General features: G+C 32.0%; 1 protein-coding gene across 18 annotated transcripts in view; it reads left to right on the top strand.

Moving 5' to 3' along the window:
* The window catches only part of LOC105667912 (octopamine receptor beta-1R-like), a 49,934-nt gene that overhangs the window by 20,410 nt on the left and 9,691 nt on the right, over positions 1–19,833 (top strand). For all 18 annotated transcript variants that reach the window (XM_067349486.1, XM_067349485.1, XM_067349484.1 and 15 more), the window contains one exon: positions 19,398–19,619. In XM_067349486.1, the coding sequence (XP_067205587.1) occupies positions 19,398–19,619 (222 nt within the window). The remainder of the gene's footprint in view (positions 1–19,397; positions 19,620–19,833) is intronic.

Here is a 19,833-nt window from a genome sequence, read left to right as displayed (position 1 = left end):
GAAAGAAATCCGAGTGACAGCGGAGCAAATAGAACTCCGTTAATAACGGTGTGAACGAGAGCCGTGTCCCGAATTGCAGCGGCGCAGCAGCTCTAAGCTGCAGCTTGCAGTGTTTGCGGTCAGCGAAACGCCGTTGGTTGCCGAGGATCGAAAGCCCTGCTCTTAGCCGCAAATGCCCGCCATGCAATCGAACGGCACGTATTCAATCGATACGTGCGCGAAATATTCCAATAAATTAGTAATTAGTATATTTTCAGTTGCTTTAAAAAAAAAAACTAATGAAACAATAAAAATGCTGCAATATAAAACTTTACTTTGTAATATGTAACTTTCGTTTTTTAAAAGTATTATTTGCAAATAAGCTCGTTAATTATCACGATGCTAGTATATAAACTTAACAATTTAATTAGTATTATCGTCTAATATGTCATGGCGAGATTGAATAAATGTGCAAGATTGAATAAAAGAATATTAATATACACAAACTTATCTTAAACTTAGCTTAAAATCCTCTACTCCGTAGATTATTGAAATAGAAAATTTGTCAATTAAGCGGTGAATCAAATGCTTCATTTACGTTTTCACATCCGAGTAGTATCGGTTCGCGTAACTACGCGACAATCATGCGACATTCGAGAACCGCTGTGCTGCAAAATCACGGTGCCAGATCGTGTTGCGCAATACGGAAAGTCTCGTGAAAGCTGCATAAGCCGCGACCAATTTCACAGAGAAAATGTAGCATCGAAAAGAGAAGAAAAAGAGGGAAAAATGGTCTCGTTGACAACTCGAATTAACTTTTTCAAATCCGCGCTTGTCGTGATTGGGGTTAAAAATCCTAGACAATTGAAAATTCTATGGAGTCGAAGACCGCAATTGAATTCGTAATGCATTTATAACTTCTCTGTTGAGAGATTTTTCTGTTGAGTCTCTCATTTTCACGGTTTATTTTCATATACACTTATACAATAAAGTAAAAGGTTGTTGTTAGAAGCGAAACCTGTGGCTATAATTGCTATAACATGTCTCCTTATTGTGGTAACGGTTGAAATGAAACGAAAGCGGTGCATCGACCGTGTCGCATCTCTCTTTGTCGCTGCGGTCAACCCATTCTCATGCAGTCGCCGTGGTACATTCGGTGGTGCGAAACGGCCGTAAACACACGAGTGTACACAGTGTACACAATCGTCGAAGCTGCAGTACTACTCACTATATAACATCGTGCCACCGTCCCGAAAGTAATTTTCATTCTACGCGAGCAGCATAGATTTCAAGTGAGCTGCCGGTAACGACGGATTTATTTAATGGACGAATCCCTTGAAATTAAGACTATTTAAATTGAAAGCCTTATGATAAAAATTTTGATTAAATCCCACGATAGTTAATTAATTAATTTCTTTTTAATGTATTAGTTTATCATTTATTTTAGTGTGTATATATATATTTATGCGTAAATTATGTACAAATTTTTATGTTCTTTATTTAAATTTTCCTTACTCTCAACGAACAAACCATTTACGTGATTGACCCTGTGTGTCGCAGCTTATGCTGCGATTTAAAAAAGTAAGAATAGAAATAAATAAAAAGAAGTAAAGAAAATGCGGAAAAAATCACATAAATAAATATTACCAACTCTCCCGTTGAAAAACCGTTTCTACTCTGTTTCATTAACCGAGTAAATAAGAGTATCAGAATTTAACTGATTTTATTGATGTAGGCCGCCATCAGAGATAATGTAATCAGAAACACGCACTTCCGGTGGCGTGGCGACTGACGATACACAGCAAAATTACATCTGCAAATAAAATTACAAGTTTTTGCAGGGATTCCTCCCTTGAAGTATAATATTTGCCGTCGGAAAAGAGTGTGCTATACGGCCCGTTAATAAAATAAACTGTAATTATATTGGGTGCTTCTAAAATAATTGAGTTTTTTAGTTGGCCGAGATGCAATTTCTTGGTGGTAAAAATTTCAGTTTCTCTTTATTTTCCATATCATCATTTATTTTAAATATCTCGATAATTAAAATTATCTCGATAATTTAGCTTTAAATTAAAATTCTGTTGGAAATTAATTTTATATTTCACACATAAAATGGAAAAAAACATAAAAGAAAATGAAAAATGTAAGGATATAAAGTATAAGAATGTGAAAAAATAGAGAAAACAAAGAATATAAAATTAATTTCAATATTAAAATAATTATTTTAGCAGTATGATTTATTATCAAAGCAATTTGGTATAAATTTATACATCAAGACATTTGTAGAAATTAATGGATCATATAAATTAATACACGTCTCATGTTGAATTTGGAATTCCCGAAGCTCCCGCTGCAGAAGAATTCGTAGTATTCATAATATTTTGAAATAGTTAAAAATATATGTATAAACGTGCAACGATTACGTAATACATCTCTGGGGGAGACGCCTTGGGGAGGAATCTTCACGTTATATACTTTTTAACTCAACTTTCTTGTCATGCACGTATACATAATTTTATATATTATCTCGTCACATATTTATCTCTTTATAAAAAATCCTGTAATTTTTTTATTTAAAACAAATAAAAAATAATATCGTAATTTTAATTTGCTCGTAAATTTTTTTCTAAAAATATGAAGAATTCAGGCGCCAGGATCACTTAACCGGAAAAAGCGCTAGAGAAAGAGAATAAAAAATGAAAGAAGCGAGAAATACGAAGTTTCGGAGATGCAGAAGTCTCCGAAAAATATATGAGGCAAGAAGGAAGCTGTTATTTATGGCGACAGCCTTAACTTCCACTGCGCGATAAACTTTTCAAAAAGCACACAACAGTCTCCAATGTTATTTAGCAATAAAAATTAAATATTGCACACAGAGGATTTTTAACACTTTTAAAGAGTTGTGATAAAAAGAGAAAGAAATAACATAGTTGCACTTTAATGTTAACTGATTCGTATATCCCGACAGAAAAAATCATCTCTTGTTAATTAGTCTTTTCTCTCATCTTTCATATTTCTCTTGTTATTTAATTATTATACAAATTAAATGTTAAGTATTAAAGAATTGAAATAAAAATTTAGCGATATAAAGCAAGTTCATGTATATCACAAGGAACCTTCCGAAGAAGAAGCGGTTGAAGAATGGAAACAAGTCTCCGGCATCGATTCTCTCCACTTTATTCGATATAAGTACTTTTCCATTATATTCCGTGGACCCTCGTGCGAGCAAGAGTGTTTCTTTTTTGTGCAGCAGTCTTTCGTATCACGCCTCGATTTCTCCATCTTTTCTTGGTGTCACGTAAAAAATCGATGTGTAACACACTTGCACCTATCTGTTAAAACAATATGCACTTCAGTTTCATAAATACAATTCTGACTTTGTAAATACTTTTTGCATTACGTTCCATTAGAAAAGACTTTTGTCTATACTCTAGTCGTGAACAAATTGTCCGGTGCTCTTGAGTTAGATAGATACTTCACAATTATGATATTAATTATATATTACCTCTAACTACTAGGTATATAAAATGTTTTTCTATTCTAATTATGCAAATGGCATCAAACTTAGGGATCTACGAAGAAAGTTTAGCGAAGTCATATGTGTCTCTTAACGAACCGACGGTAAATAATAGCGTAATAAGACGCAGCCAGCATCTATTATTCAGCAAATATCTCCCTTCTCACTCCTCTCTTGATCCTCGATAAATTTCTCGACCCGAAAGTAGCACAAAACTGTGGGCCGACGGTGACGGCCCGACCGGAATTTCAACGAGCACGTTCACTTCGTTACTTCGCTTCTCGAAACTTCGGCAGCTTCCAAGCGAGACTGATGCTCTCTCTTAGGTCAAGGCTACACAGTGTTGTGTACAAGATTTTCTTCGCAAAAGAACGAAATATTTATGTCGGCAAATTAAACATATTTTTTCTTATATTCTTTTGAACGTTTTTTATACTTTAAGAATTGTCTATTAAAAAATCGAGAGATAACTTAATAAAAAAAAATAAATATCGGAAACAATAACTAATATGATATTAAATAGGATTAAATTAATAAAGTAATTGTAAAAAAATTAATTAAAATTATAAAAATATATTAATATCATATGCTAGATAAATCAATATAATAGTTTTTCCCATATTTGTTTTACGTTTTTACGTACGTAAAAGTGCAAAATGTTATACTAAAGTCTTAGTCTCTAAAGGCTAGAGCTCGGCGGCGAAGCCATTTTCGTTAAAGGTGCGCGCGTTATCGCGTTATCGGCGATAGCTAAAATGCCATTTTCTACGTGCCTGCATCTTGATAAAGCGGATAACGGCAGCAGCATGTTGCGCGAGCAGCAACATGCAATTCCCTTCGCAAAATGATTTCCACGAAAGATCGTGACAGCCGCGGCAGCTTAAAACCGGCAATTTTGTCACACCACGAAACACCGCTTCTCTTCCGTTTTCGTGATCGCGCTTATGTCACACGACTTATTTTTTTCAACCGCAAAGAAAGAACAAAAAAAAACAGATTAAACAGGTTTCGCGTTAAAAGCTTATAAATTAAATAAACAAGATAGAGAAAATTTTGATACTATCTCTTAATTTCTTTCAAATTAAATCTGAATTTCTCACATACAGATACATTGTATATATTACTTTTGTATATTAAAAAATGTATATAATTATTATTTTATTTTATTATTGATTGTTAACAATATGCTTAACGTAAGATATTTTAGATAACATATTTTTAATTATTTTAATTTTTATATTGAAAAAGAATACCTCGTTTATCGTCTTACAACTATATTTTAATAATGAAAAAAAGAATATTTATCATTCAGACAGATATTGAAGAGAATTTTTTGCTTTTATTTTTCTAAATGGGTGCAACAGTTTTGCGATCGATCTCCGTAAAGTTCGGTCTTTTCTGGCCGATCGCCAAAAGAGTCGAAGTTGTTTCCTCTTTTTCATCATTATTTTTTTTTTTTTTATTGTTGATGAAAACGAATATTCATGAGTGATAGACAGACTGAAAAGAGTGTATTACAGCCTTCAGAGATCTGACATCCGGTAGTTGTCATATATGAGAGATCTTTTAACCAGGCGGGGGGGGGGGGGATTCTAGAAAGTTAAATTACTCGCAAAAGAGAAGGAAATTTCTTCTAAGTTCACAGAATAAATGGGAAACAAGAAAGAGAGAAAATGTTATTTTTCCTCGTTTTTAAGAATATAATAAAATGAGAAAAGATTATTCCGCTTAAAAACTTGTTTATATATCGAATAAAATGACTGCATTCGAATAAACATCGAATTTATTGACTTGTTTGTTTAGATAATCAAATATGTTAATTACAGCGGCATATAAATAATTCGAGCACTTAAGTTAACAAATAAATCTATTTTAATTAAATAACCACATAATTGTATAAGTTCCTAAAATAAAATTAAAGGCGTTTAAAGTAGAAAATGCAAGATAAAATTAAATGCTAAAAATAAAACAAAAAATAAATATGTAATATAGAATATTAAAAAAAAAATAATAAAATAAAGATGACACAATTCAGTGTTACTCAAGTAGAAAAGATTATTGTCAAAGATAATGTCAGTATTTTTTTCACTCGATTGCTTTTTTCTCACGATCCATGACGAGGACGTGAGATTGGCAGAGACACGAGAAATATAAAATCACATGCATACTTCCAATCCGAGATCAACTTTTTATGAGAATCAATTTTTATGAAAACTTTCATATTCATATAGCTTCTCTTGAAGAGAGTACTTTTCCTCGTAAATCCTAACATTTCTTCAATCCGCGACGACATCGTCAACTTGTGCGACATCGCGAAAGGTTACGGGGAATGTTTGGATTTAGGGCAAATAAATTGCGGCAGGTGCGCACGAAAGCACTTTTGACAACGGTAAAACGAGGTCTTCCTTCCTGTCAGAATCGGCCATTACTCAAATAGATTTTTTTTGATTCCTTATTTGAATGAAACTTTATTTCCGTCCCACCTGAATTATTATTTATACGATATCTGAAAATCTTGCAACGTAAGTAACAAAATAATATAAAGAAATATCTCACATGTAAATCTTATATTTAGATTAACTTCAACAAATTTTATTTTTATTAGAACATAACGTAAGAATAAATAAAGTCTACATTAATGTTAAAATGCATATTTTATTTATTTTTATGCCTTAGAATTTTATATCATAACATTTAGTAGGTCGAGAGCTTTACTGCGATGCATTGAATCTTATGTTTTAAAGAAAGAAATGATCAAGAATTCTAGAATATAAGATTTTAATGCATGGCAGTAGAGTTTTAGACTTGCCAAATAATATGATATAGCAGATTCTAAAGCATAAAAATGAATAATTTTTTAATATACCTTTCTTTTGATTGGGCATTCAAGATCGATCAATTAAAATCGAAAATATGTATTTTTGTTGTTAGTTTATTACGTTCAGAAAGGCATTGCAAGATATTTGAGAAGAGAAATACCGATAATAAGATTAATAAAATACATTATAAAAATATGGCAACTACATTAGATAACAGAAACAGTAGAAAGACGAAAAAAGTTCAATAATTTAGATAAACAAGTGCAAAGATGAAAAATAGCAATCGTAAGAATGTGTAATAAATGTGTCATTTGCCAATAAGTGAGGCGTTAATCCTGCACTTAATGCCCGCTCCTCCATCGTCGTGCGAATCTATTTCGGGCTAAGTGCACCATTACGTAGAGCCGCATAATACGACACGATGTACGTGCTGCAGCATCCTGTTAAGTTTTAATTAACAGGCGAGAGCGCGGATAATGCGCTCACTGCAAGACGAAGTATTTCCGGTTCGCTCGTACACTTTTATCCTTTGTTATATCCAGGCAGCGAGTTTGTACTCTAGTAATCGATATGTACCCCCACAGGTTTAATTAGAACTTCTCGCGATATACACAAGTCGGTTAATTAAATCGAGTGCGGATAAATACATCTTAATTATATGTTTATATAATTATGACATCATGATCGCTCTCAAATTTATTTGAGCAATCTTGTAACGACCTGCGAAAATTACCAGTTTCGTTTTGCATTTTCTATCTGTATATGTATGCCTATGTAATTATTGACATTTTTCTATAATCGTAACGTTTGGCAACTAATTTATTATCAATTAGTCGTGAAATTTTGACATAAATTTTAACGATTTAGCTTTTTGCTTTTAATATTAAGATCTATTTTCTTATTAATTTGTTAAATATTTACAAATTAAAATGAGAAATAACAAAGACATCTTTTTATTTGGGAAATCATTAGCTACACACCCGCAAATAATGATGTTCATGATACAAAGGTAAATACGTAAAGCCCAGGACGGCCCACTAAATTTCCAACACAATTTTGGGACGAGCTCTGTTTCGAGACTGTAGGTTATTGCGTATAGCTAGCGGTAAACAATACGGGTCCCACGCAACTTTGACGAGAGTTATGCAAATTGCGGCGGCGCAGTCTTGAGTTAGTAACATCACACGTGCAAGTATAAAGGAAAAAATACAATTAATTATAAATTTATCTCATAATTGTGATGAATATAGAAAAATTTAGAATCACTTTTAATTAATTTCAGTTAATTTTTCAAAAAAAGAAGGTTAAATTTTGTTGTACGAAACAATCATTATTATCAAATTTTATCAGAAGTAATAATTGTATATTAAATTTCTTTTCATTAAAAAATTATTTTCGTTCTTAAAACATTATTTTAAAAAATTATCAGTATTGAAATATAGAACTTTCTAATAATAAAAGAGTTTATATTATAAAATAGAATATTTTATCTTGAGAAATATAAAGTGTGTCTTTTCTTTTAATCGAAATGTATAACATTTTTCATTTTGATAGATTAAACTTGTATGAAATGTAAAAGTCCAAAGAATCTTTCTATCTAAAGTAGGTTTTCGGACATTTTTGCGACCCAAATTCCTCGGAATTTGTGAGAGAGATAAAAAAAAAATAATAATTACAGAATTTCCGGAACCCGGAAGTTTTAGAATTCACGCGATATTCCGGAGTGAGAGTCGACGAATCCACGCGATCAATTTCCGTCGCCGGGGATTTTTCGTCACCGCTAGGGTGAAAAAAAGCAGCTTCCGGCTGATTTAATCGCTGTCGATAAATCATTCCCCGATGCTGTAGGTGTGAGTCGTATGGAAATGAAACGTGAGTTATGAAAATGCTAGCGTTCTCTTTCTTTTGTGATTTTTTTATCTTAAGCATTATGATTGCAATACACCGTTTGTAGAAAGAGAGAATAGAAGATAGAAAAGCGGAAGCTATGTAAGTAGCGGCAATTGAATTTCTTCGATCTTTCCCTTGCCTTTTCTGGTCTGCGTTTTAAACTCCGCGGAAATTTATACGGCGACGATGAAATTCACTCGGAAATGAGATACCGTGAAAAATTCCGTGAAAGTGGTTGCAATGCTAATTGGTTTAAGTTTTGAAATTTATTATTATATTGAGTTTTTTGTGATTAAGTTTTATCGAAATAAAATCTATATTTAAATGGGAATAAGCTGGGAATAAATTTATTTAAAACTGTCAAACTATAAAAGAAACTCATAAATTTAACTCAATAAAAAATAATGGATAGATTTAGTGAAAATAATTAATATTAACTGTAAATTAATAAAATATTATTAAATTAGATAAATAAAAATATCAATTAAATAAAAAAATTTTTTCTCATTTAGATGATAATTTTTTAACTCTTTAACTAATACAAATGCGCTGATACATTCATTTATTTGTGATTTTCAATTAAATGTTGGATATCTTATCAGTATTTCATTTAGAGAATAATTTTAATTTTTTTAAACAATTTAATACAAAATAAATTATATTTCAATTTCAATTAAAATAAAAATAATTATCAAAAACAAATTTTTTTACGACATAATTTTTTTATTAAAGAAATAGTTTTTTATTATTCTATCAACTTCGTGCGCGATTTTCTCTATGTGGGCAAATTTTTAACTAGACATAATCCTTCTTTATCGAGATTAAGTTAACTCGCGGATGAAGGCTACTGCAAGAATTAAGCGAAGCGTCTTAAATTGCTGTAGCAGATTTCGATCTCATTTCTCCTTGGGATGAACTTGTTACGCAATTCCATGCTGGACACGCCGCCATTAATCTTACCGTTCTGGGCCACCCTACAATGTGTTAGCCTGGTCCAGACGAATTTCAGGTGCAGACGTATGACCATCTATCCTCTGGCCCGTGAATCACACCTCGATGTTTCGAATGAAAATGAGGATTCATCGGGCGAGCCTCACAGATACGGTGTCGTAAATAAATGTTTCTTTGCACGTGACATTAATCCTCGTTTCGATGATCATTTCTTTAAACATTTCTCCATTAACTCGATCGCTGTCACTTTAACTGGTTCATTTTAACCATTTCGATGCTTTACGCAAATGAAGAATAAATACAGTTCTCTTCAATGGCGATAAAAATTTACAGCTGTGACTTTTCGCAATATAAGTGAAACGAATTGGAAAATAACGAGTCAAAAATTCTGTAGTTTAATTGACGTTTAATTGACAGTCCGCATATTGTGGTTATTTGTCAAATTGATTGAACGGAATTAAAAGTATCGATGGAAAAAATCTTTTTATTCACATAATATTGTTATTAATCATTTTGCATATGTTGGTATGTTTATCGATCAAATGTTTTCTATTAATCTAATATTTTATCAAAGCGGTTTTTGATATACAAATATATATGAAAAATTTAAACTATACACTTCTTCTTCCTAAAAATTGAAGATTGCTTATATAAAATTTTAATATTTTATTTTCTGAGATTAAAAAGCGATTTTTTTAAAAGTACTACACCAAGTTTCTAAAGACATAAGAAATTATTAATTTTCTGCTATATTATCTTTTTATTCATAAAGACAATCTGCAATAACATTTCGTAATTGCTGTAATCGGAAAATGTGCCAAGCAGTTTCTCTTTGATGTAGTCGCTTGTAATAGCGATATTGTCACGTATTTTGAGACAACATATTCCAAGCAGGGTATCTATTCTTGTTTCTTGTCTACTGGTAAAACGAAACAAAGCAGAGCTTTTGTTGTTGTCGGCACAATGTGCCCGTGAAAGAATCGTGGTTGCAATCACAGAATGGCGGCCTCGTTTTAGAGTCGTTTTTTGTCCGCTTCTTAAACATTGCAAAACTTCAACCATATTCTCGACAAACGCTAACGCGCGCGAAAAAAAACAGGAATAAAGTTGCAATATTTAATTATATTTACATATTTAATAGTTCCAATAGTATTTAGAATTCAGAAATTTGCCAGATCGTAGTTTCATATTTTACCTAGAAAACATTTGTACGCTATAAAAATCAAGAACACAGATAACTGTGAGTCATAGATCGAGACAGCAATTAAAAGTAGACTGTAAATTGAGACAGCAGTACCAACGGACGCTGACTATCAATTGACGAATAGTGTGTGTGTGTGTGTGTGTGTGTGTGTGTGTATAGAGCATCGTTCACGTTTCTCTCGTTGACATAACATGACATGTCGTTTCCCTACAGTGCGCATCGGCCTTTATACGAGCTTATCAACGATAAGCTTTACGTCACTGGTGTATTACGTCAATGGCTTTTATCACTGCCATTAATCGCACGTAATTATCACGCTCATGACGAATGCAATGCATCTCGCGGCATATCGCGCCGGAAAATTCATGAAATTACGATCTATAATGGCGCTATCACAATCATAAAATGCCTATAAGTTTAGTTGCAGTTGAAATTATTTAGAGACAATCAGAGAAAAATAGATGATTCTTCGAACTCTTCTAATCCTCAAACTTTAAAATTAATGCAACTTTTTAAATAACTTTACATTTTAACAAACTGATGAAAATAGAATTCATAAAAATTGGCAACAATACAGGGTCTCCCAAAAATTTTGACACAGCGGCCGTATGCCGGTAGAGCAGACCAAACTGAACCGAAAAGTCCTCTACCATTTTACAATTTTCACAAGGGTTAAAGAGATATTAATTATTAAAGATTACCGAATGCGAACGCACGGCTGAGATACGACCGCCTACAGACTACGGTCGCTAGGCGCGCGGCGTGCGGTAAGCGGCGAGCGACAAGCGGCGAGCGGGGAGCGGCGAGTTAATATCTCTTTAACCCTTGTGAAAATTGTAAAATGGTAGAGGACTTTTCGGTTCAGTTTGGTCTGCTCTACCGGCATACGGCCGCTGTGTCAAAATTTTTGGGACACCCTGTATATAGCTATCTATTGAATATTTACTGATATTGTGATCGATGAAATTGTCGAGCATTCGGCTGTCATATATCAGATAATTATACCTGTTATTATATGTCACATGACTTATGGATGATATTATAATAAAGAAACGCGCGTCTGCAATTGACAGTGGCTATCTGTTTAAAGTAATTATTCTTAGATGTTCTTTCGTCGGAAGCTGAGTCTCTCTTTCTCTCTTTCTCTCTCTCTCTCTCTCTCTCTCTCTCTCTCTCTCTCTCTCTCTCCCTCTGAAGCGAATGAGTGAGAGAAAGAGAGAAAAAGAAAGAGAGAGACAACTCTTTTAGCGGCTAGAAATTGAACTTTCCAGGGTTATCCAGCAGCTCCTGGCCTTAATCTAAAGGATTATTACTTACTTCGGGGTCTGTGCCTGCCCCGCCACTCTCATTACTCTCCGTCTTATCCTTTAAAGGATACGATCCTGCAAAGCTCACGCGAGAATATCCCGGAAGAAAATTGGACTAGTGATACGAAATTGACATTTAATGATTAAATTACGCTTGCATTTTTCTCAACGGATATTTAAGAAACTATTGAGTCGCGAGTTATTAACACTCTTCTATGTACATACATAAATTTTTTCAACTAAAAAATTTAGATTGAAGAATACATTTCTCTTATAAAATTTTTTATTTTCAAGACATTCGTGAATTTAACAGCAGTTTTATTTTTGCTTATCAGCTCGCTTATTTCCTCGTCACGAAGTTCTCTGTTGTCCACTTCGATGATGAAACTTTCCTCTTAGCGCGATATTTCGAGTTGCAGCTGCAACAGTTGCGGCTAGTATATCGGAACACGCGCCACTCCCCTTTACAACCACATACATAGTCTGATAACTACTAAAGATTAAGTTCGGCATACTGATATACATTTCTCGCCGTTGATAGTCTTAAATGAGTATTAATGTTTCATAATGATTAAATTTTGATATTAATATTAAAATCTATTACTCTCCATTATCTTTTTCTATCATCATTATTATTAGATATTTTGGTTTTGTTATAAAAAAGTCTAAAATACTACGAAAGCTTCAAAATAATATGCTATTAAAGTCTATCAAATTAAAGTAATTAAGCAACAAAAATATAAAAACTCATCCCTAATAAATCGAACATTTTAAAAGAAAAAAGTAATGAAAATTATATTTTTTAATTAATATTAATTTCATATTAATAGAATTTAATTCTGAAACTTATTATTAGCATTTGCCTTTATTTTCAAGTAAAAATTTTGCTTGAAAATTATAGACCTCTGAGATATTTCCTTTAAGAAGCAGCTAATTTTAAATCGGAATTTTTGTGTCATAAAAGATACATCTCATGTATCCACGGAATTCTAAGATTTCACAAAGTGGTGTTACGAAGAAGACGGAATGATACACTAGAGAGATCGATCGAGATACCGATTACTATATCTACTTGTAAGTAGAAGAGACTTGACTGCAGTCAGACACGCAATGACGTCATCCGAGACTCGGTAATAACACGTGTCACGAAGAGTTCGTCAATTCAGTTTACGTTGCATGAGATTAGCGTGATTGTATCTGATCGAGTAAAACTGATGATTATTAAGACAGCTCTCAATATAAATAATATATTTATTTTTATTTTTATAAAATATTATAAATTTTTTATCGTATATTCCATTGACAAACGCTTTAATTAATTAATTTCTTACTTTTAATCTTTTGAAGAAAAAAATGTGTTTAATTAAAACCTTAGAGTTTTAATTTGATACTTTCTCAGAGTTTGTAATCTCAATAAGCCTTTGAAGCTTGAAATTTTGATTAGGAACTTAATGTATAATTAATTAATAATTTATATTTTTATATTAAATTATATTAATACAACCTTTACAAACATTTTCTAATTTACAAACATTTTACCAGATATTTTTATGTTTGATTTCCACTTTATTATTAATCTTCATTATAAATAAATACAAATTAATTTTCTTTTGATTTAAAACTTGCAAACCAACTCTACAAAGAGATTAATCGAGCATATAAAAATGTTCTAGTAATTTATTTTTATTATTGGAAAGTTTTAATTTTCAAGCGGACTTTTCCGCAATTTTTTTAGTAAAAATCGTTGCTTTTACGATAGAGTAGATATCCTTATTTCAGGATAGAGGTGGAGGAAAATACAGATGTGCCTTTCACTCTCTTTGATATGCTAAAACCGAAGAATCGTCGCGAAAGAAAACTGCCACGCGCGCCTTGAAATCAGACTTTATTTCTTTGAGTCGCGAGAGAGTCAATGAAATTCATCATCAATCGGAGGCGTGTGCAAATTAACTTTCGACATCTGTCGTCAAAAGGATTATCGAAGCTCTCTTTCCAGAGAAGGAGTGCGCATTTTATCTTAAATCTTTGGTAATTGAGCTTTAGATGACGTTGTCTTTATTGCGAAAAAATCAAACGGCGCTTGTTCGACAGGACTGAAATTCTACCGAATATCGAATATCAAGGTTCTTTTGCGTATAAAACGTATGGCAGTGTTAACCGCCAGCTTCAAGACAAAAAATAATGGCCTGATAATTTACTATTTCTAAAAAATCTTTTACATTAATTCTGATTTATAAATCTAAAATTTATCTAGATTTATAAATCTAATTAATTTAATTAGACTTTTCGGACAAGTCAATTTAACAAACAGTAATAAGAAATTTTTTAAAAGAAAACACTCCTTTTATATGAGAACGCAATATTAATTAAATGCACCTATTTTTATTTGCATTTTTATAATGCATTTTTATTTTTACATTCACTTTACATATTCAGATTGTTATTGAAGTTTGCTGTGATTTATTGTTGAGGAAACGCAATCCTTAAGCCATTACTTATACAATGGCACAATGAGAGATATGCGCATGTATTATATTATATGCATGTGTATTCGTAAGTATGCGAAGTCGGAGGGATAATCTTTTGCGGAGCAGACTTTCAATCGAAATCGTCCCAATGGGAACCTCAACGTTTTCCATTCAATTCGCCGCCGACTTTTTCTCGACTCAAACCGCTGGCCTTCGTATGCCGGTCACTATTACCACTTCCTGTTGCCCTTGGAACACACACACACACACACACACACACACACACACACACACACATATGGTAACTCGTGCTCTTCCTCGCCTCGGAATTGGTAGCAAAATCGCTTTAGCAATTCCGATGTCGCTCGGTAATTTCCAAGCTCGCGCAGTATCCGCCTCTCCGTCGTCGGGGAAACATTCGTCGATGACTACTGTTTCCTCAATGACTCCCAGCAGACGCGTTTGTGAAAAATGGAAATAAGCATTACTTTATCAATAACTAGCAACGATAATGATGGATACGTACAAATAATAATTTTAATTATTTTCTGTTGATACTTTGCTTTTATGTATTTATTTTATGTTAATATTTATCTTATGTTGTATATTGGTTTTTAATATATATATATATTTGTTATTGTATTCAATAATGAAGACCTGATCCTTCACTATTCGATATTTCTATTCGATATTTTGAACTTCTCCTCTCAGAATTCAGATTAGCAATCATGATTATCGGCAGATGGTGCTACTTTATTAACTATGAATGATGAACTTTAATAGTGAATGATCTCAAACTCGATTGTGCGTCGAGTGATTATCGTAGTTCAATTACGCGCGGTCGCTGCTAATAGCAACGGAAGATTGCGGTCACGACGTCACGAAGAGTGTTCGTTAGCGCGCGCTTTAATAAGTGATAATTATCACTACACTAAGCCTCTCTACTACCAAGGATATAACTAGACTATTCAGCACACATTTCATACATATTGTAACAACAATAGATAGTACTGAGAGAGTTTGTATCAAATTTTAAGCATGTTGCGCATTGATTGATGTAATAAAATTAATTTAATATTTTATTTATAAAATATCACACACATATATTAATATAGTGATAAATGAGATATTAATGAATTTAAAAGAAAAACATGGCCAGTCTATTTATTACATTTGAGAACACACTACAATTGTATTATAAAGTGGTTTGAACATGTCGTACGAGATTTCTACGTGGCCTACTTCGCCATCTTAGCCTAAAGTCCTCGGGATAATGTCAAGCTGCCGTGTTTGTATGTGTGTGGGATTTTGTCGAGATGTGTGCTAGAGGCTGCCGAAAGTAGGACGCGCACGCCGTAAAGATTTGTTGAAAAGAATTGCAAATAGCGCACGTGGAATAGACTGTGATGGGTGTGTTTGAAAGGAAGCGAGGAGAGTTTGTGGCGCATTTGTTTAAATCGGCATAAGCTCTTTGCTTTGAAAGAGCAAAATCTCAAAACATCACCAAACCGCTCTGAGGATTGGCTAAAATATCAACGCGATGTATTTACAGGGTGATAAAAAATAATATTATATTATATAAAATTTATAAGAATTAATTTCATAAATTTTCTTGTTAAAAAATAGAATTAAAAAATTAATAATTAATAAATGTTCAGGAAAAAATTCATTAAAAAAATAGAATTGAAAAAAGAAGAATAAGTAATTAATTCTTATTTTTCCTTTATTATTTATATTCTAATAAAGTTGTAGTTAAGAACTCGTCAAATGTATCATAATTTTTATTTAATGACTTTTTTGTAGCGTAGATCAAATTTGTCATAAATCTTTAATGATACTAAGAAAAACGAACAACTTGATTGAATCTTGTTTTTACGAAAGAGAGTCGTACCAAAGGAAACTCATAACCCAATCTGCGAAAAATTACGCGAACGCAAAGTGAGATCGAGTTCAATCAAAGTAGAGAAAATTGAAGAAAGCTTCCACTCTAACTTGTCTACTGTGTGAGCTTACAGCTCATCGAATCATCTCGAATGTAAGCTTTCCTGACGAAATGAGATCTCCGAGAATTCACGCGTATTTTTGATGAATCGGAAATATTCAGTGTGTTAAAATTGTTCAATGTATTTTTTATAATTTCTCAAAGCTGAATAGTTGAATAGAATGACTTTCTTCGAAAACTACGTAATCAATTAAAAATATATATTTTATATATAGAAAAGCTTGTATTTTTAAATCACGCCATCGAGCGTCTTTTACGAATGATTTTTGGTTTTTCGCGACTACATTCTTCGTTTCATATTCTTGCTTCGTATAAGCCTGTTCCGCCTTTACGACCGACCGACCGATTTTCCATTCTATCGCTTGTGTATACGTGCAGAGTATACATACATGTATTCTATTCCCTTCCTATCAAGAAAACGATGTCTCGCCCATTATCCATTGTTGCGGAAATTATGCGTATATAAATTCCTCTGTCGTTTCAGAAACCGTCTAAGAATTGTGAATAGATTTTTATCGTCAACAAAAAGTTGCAACAAGAATCGTCGACCAAATTGTGGCCGTTTTTCCAAGATTTCAAAATTACAACATTACTTTAATCAATATAAAATATAAAAAAATTGTTTCCTTTTCTTTAAAAACAAAAATGAGATTTGAAAATTTGAAGGATTTATAACATTTATAACATTACAACTTGATTTATTTATTTGTAATAATTTTGATAACAAACGTTATTATTATATTGTACATATAGATAATATTCTACAAAATTAATGATAAAGGAAAAATCAATATTTAGTTATAAAAGTTAAACAGATTTTTATGATCAGCTTTTCACCGAGAGGGTTGCATCAGTTTTACGATCTGATATTAAAACGCATTCACAGGCTGTTTTTTGAACATTCACTTAGCATAGCTGCATAAAACGGACGGGCGATAAATGATCCCGTCGTCGTAATCGTTCGAACGATATTTTATCAGTGTCGTTGCTACTGGCGACCTTATTTCGTGCAAATTACAATCGGACTACCGTATCGCAGCAAAACACTGCGCTAAAATGTATAACTATGCAGCGGCTAAATGCATAGTCTAGATAGAGCTTAATGCAGTGGCAAGTTTCGCATTAACGAAGATGAATGTGCCCTGTGCGTAGTTTCAACGAGATCGCGGAGTTTATTTATCGATCGTATCTGATTATAGCCCGACAAAACTCTAAAATTAATTAAATCCTAAAATTAGAATCTAGCAACGCTTGTAAAATTAATGTTAGAAAATTAAAATTGAAATAAAGAGAGAAAATAAAAATAAGAATACGATAAAATAAAGACCCACTTGATTTACTTTGAGTAAGAGAACCTTATGAAATTGATATATTTTAATGTAAAAATAAAAAATTTAGCTACCTCAATATAAAATGACAACGAAAATGCCATGGAGTATCGTTTAATTCCGCAAATCTTAAAAATTTCCAAACTTCCAAAAATTTCTCTCGATACCCGCGTAATATCCAGTTTAGCCTCAACTGAACCTTTCCACGTTTTTCTCAGTGTTGTAGTGAATGTTTGTAAAAAAAGCTTAGTCGAAAAGAATCTTTCAAGTTTGCGCTTGTAACGAGTATGAGTGTAACTTCGAACTCACATTCGAAGCTGAAACAAGAGCTTCATGCGATACTTTTTTTTGTTAAAAGCCGTGGTTGCCGAAGCTCGAAGTAATATAGAAACTCCACTCGGTCCATGTCTCGAACTTTTTAATTGAACTAGCTTGTCCGAACAATTTATCGAGTTGCGAGATCAAAATTTCAGTTTATTTTTTTAGTAAATAATATAATGATGCGAAATTCCAACTTATCTTTTATGTTGCGATTGGAGAATACAATTGTTTTCAGTAACAATAATCAAATTTGCTTTTCCGTAATAATTTGATAATATAATTATCAAATAATAATAATATGATAACAATAGTCATATCTAAATAAAAATAATATAATTTATATGCATATCGAACGAATACTTTGAAACTTTGTGATCCGTTTCATAAATATTATGAAAGATAAAAATTACAGTTGTAGAAAATGCATATTATAACTGTAAAGTAAAAGGCTATTTCTTATAATTTTTTTAATTATAACATATTGAAGCAGATTTGAGGATATTGATTTGAGCATCTATAACGCAAATATATATATATATATATATATATATATATATATATATTATATTTATAATATAGTACGTGCTGAAAATTGAAGATATTAATGTCTACACTTGGTACCCGGATTTCCGCGCTGATGGATAACGAGGTATGCCGGCGAACTACCCAAGTTTAATTGCGTTTGCCTTCAGTAATGAAGGAAACTACTTATTTATAAACTACTTATTTATTTTAACATGCTAATTACTAATTTGAAATACGAAAACTTTAATATTCTCGGATTTTATTTGTAATTGCGCTCCTGACATTCACGGAATTCTTAATAAAAATGCAAATTCCTATTATAAATGCAATTGTCTTCCTTTTTACAAAGTACTTCAAAGAATTATCATTTGAAAATAATTATAATGATAGCGCTTTTGACACTATTGAACTAAATAATAAAAAAGTTAAAATAAATAAAACATTATATTTGAAATATAAACAAAATATTAAAAAGAATAATTTAAATAATAATATAAATGATCAGACATATTTATGGATACAATTGAAGTTTGCTTGTTTTGTATTTGCCTTACGATATCAGTTTTCGCGAGCGCGAGTTTAATTCGAAATTGCGTTTGCCTCTGAATCAAATGTAAAAGCAATGAAGCAGACGTTGTTAAATCGTGCGCATGCTAGACAACCCAATTAAATAACGAATGCAATATTTGTCGCTCGCGCTAGTGGATATATACGACGCACAAGTTTTTACGTTATATGTTATTTTATTACGACGTATAAAAACAAATATATACTCTATTTGTATTCTTGTTTGCTCGTATATTTTTGCTGCGCATTTTCATAGGTTCGCAAGAGATTATTCAATATTTTGTAACTTTAGCTTATTGTGAGAGCAAAAAAGCCAATATTAAAAAATCTATTTCCTAAACTTCTCTCTAAATGATAAAAAAATATTTATATTTAATTTCTCTGATGTTATTAATAAAATAGAAAAAACATTAAGAAAGAAAACAGAAAATGATTATGATATGAAGCACATTACATGATAAAACATGATAAATATTATATTCTATCATTCAATACTATCATTGATCTTTTATATTTTAGAAGTAAAGTGGCCGCTGCTCTGTTAAATAAACATCTGCAAATCAACGGAATCTCGGCTGGTCTGACTTCTTTGCCGACTGTGGACCAATCGTCACCCGATCCACAGCCGGAGGAGCCACCAATAACCAGCAGCAGCAAAATGAAAAGAGAGAGGAAAGCGGCCAGGACGCTTGGTATCATTATGACGGCGTTTCTGGCTTGCTGGCTTCCCTTCTTCCTTTGGTAACGTACATTCAATATTATCTCTTCAAGTTTATATAAAACGGTATCTATCCTTTTATTTTATTGATACAATATCGAAAAATATCACAAGCATACTATTATTTTCATCTCTTTCTATATTTTGTATTCTTTTATTAAGTTCCATATATTCTCTTATATTCTTTCTTTATTTTTTTATTTTCCGTATAATTAATAAATAAAAAAGATCAAAATA

This window comes from Linepithema humile, chromosome 2 (assembly GCF_040581485.1).
Source record: "Linepithema humile isolate Giens D197 chromosome 2, Lhum_UNIL_v1.0, whole genome shotgun sequence".
NCBI lineage: Eukaryota > Metazoa > Arthropoda > Insecta > Hymenoptera > Formicidae > Linepithema > Linepithema humile.
Note: the sequence above shows the minus strand (reverse complement) of the source record. Positions and strands in the feature narration are given on the sequence as shown.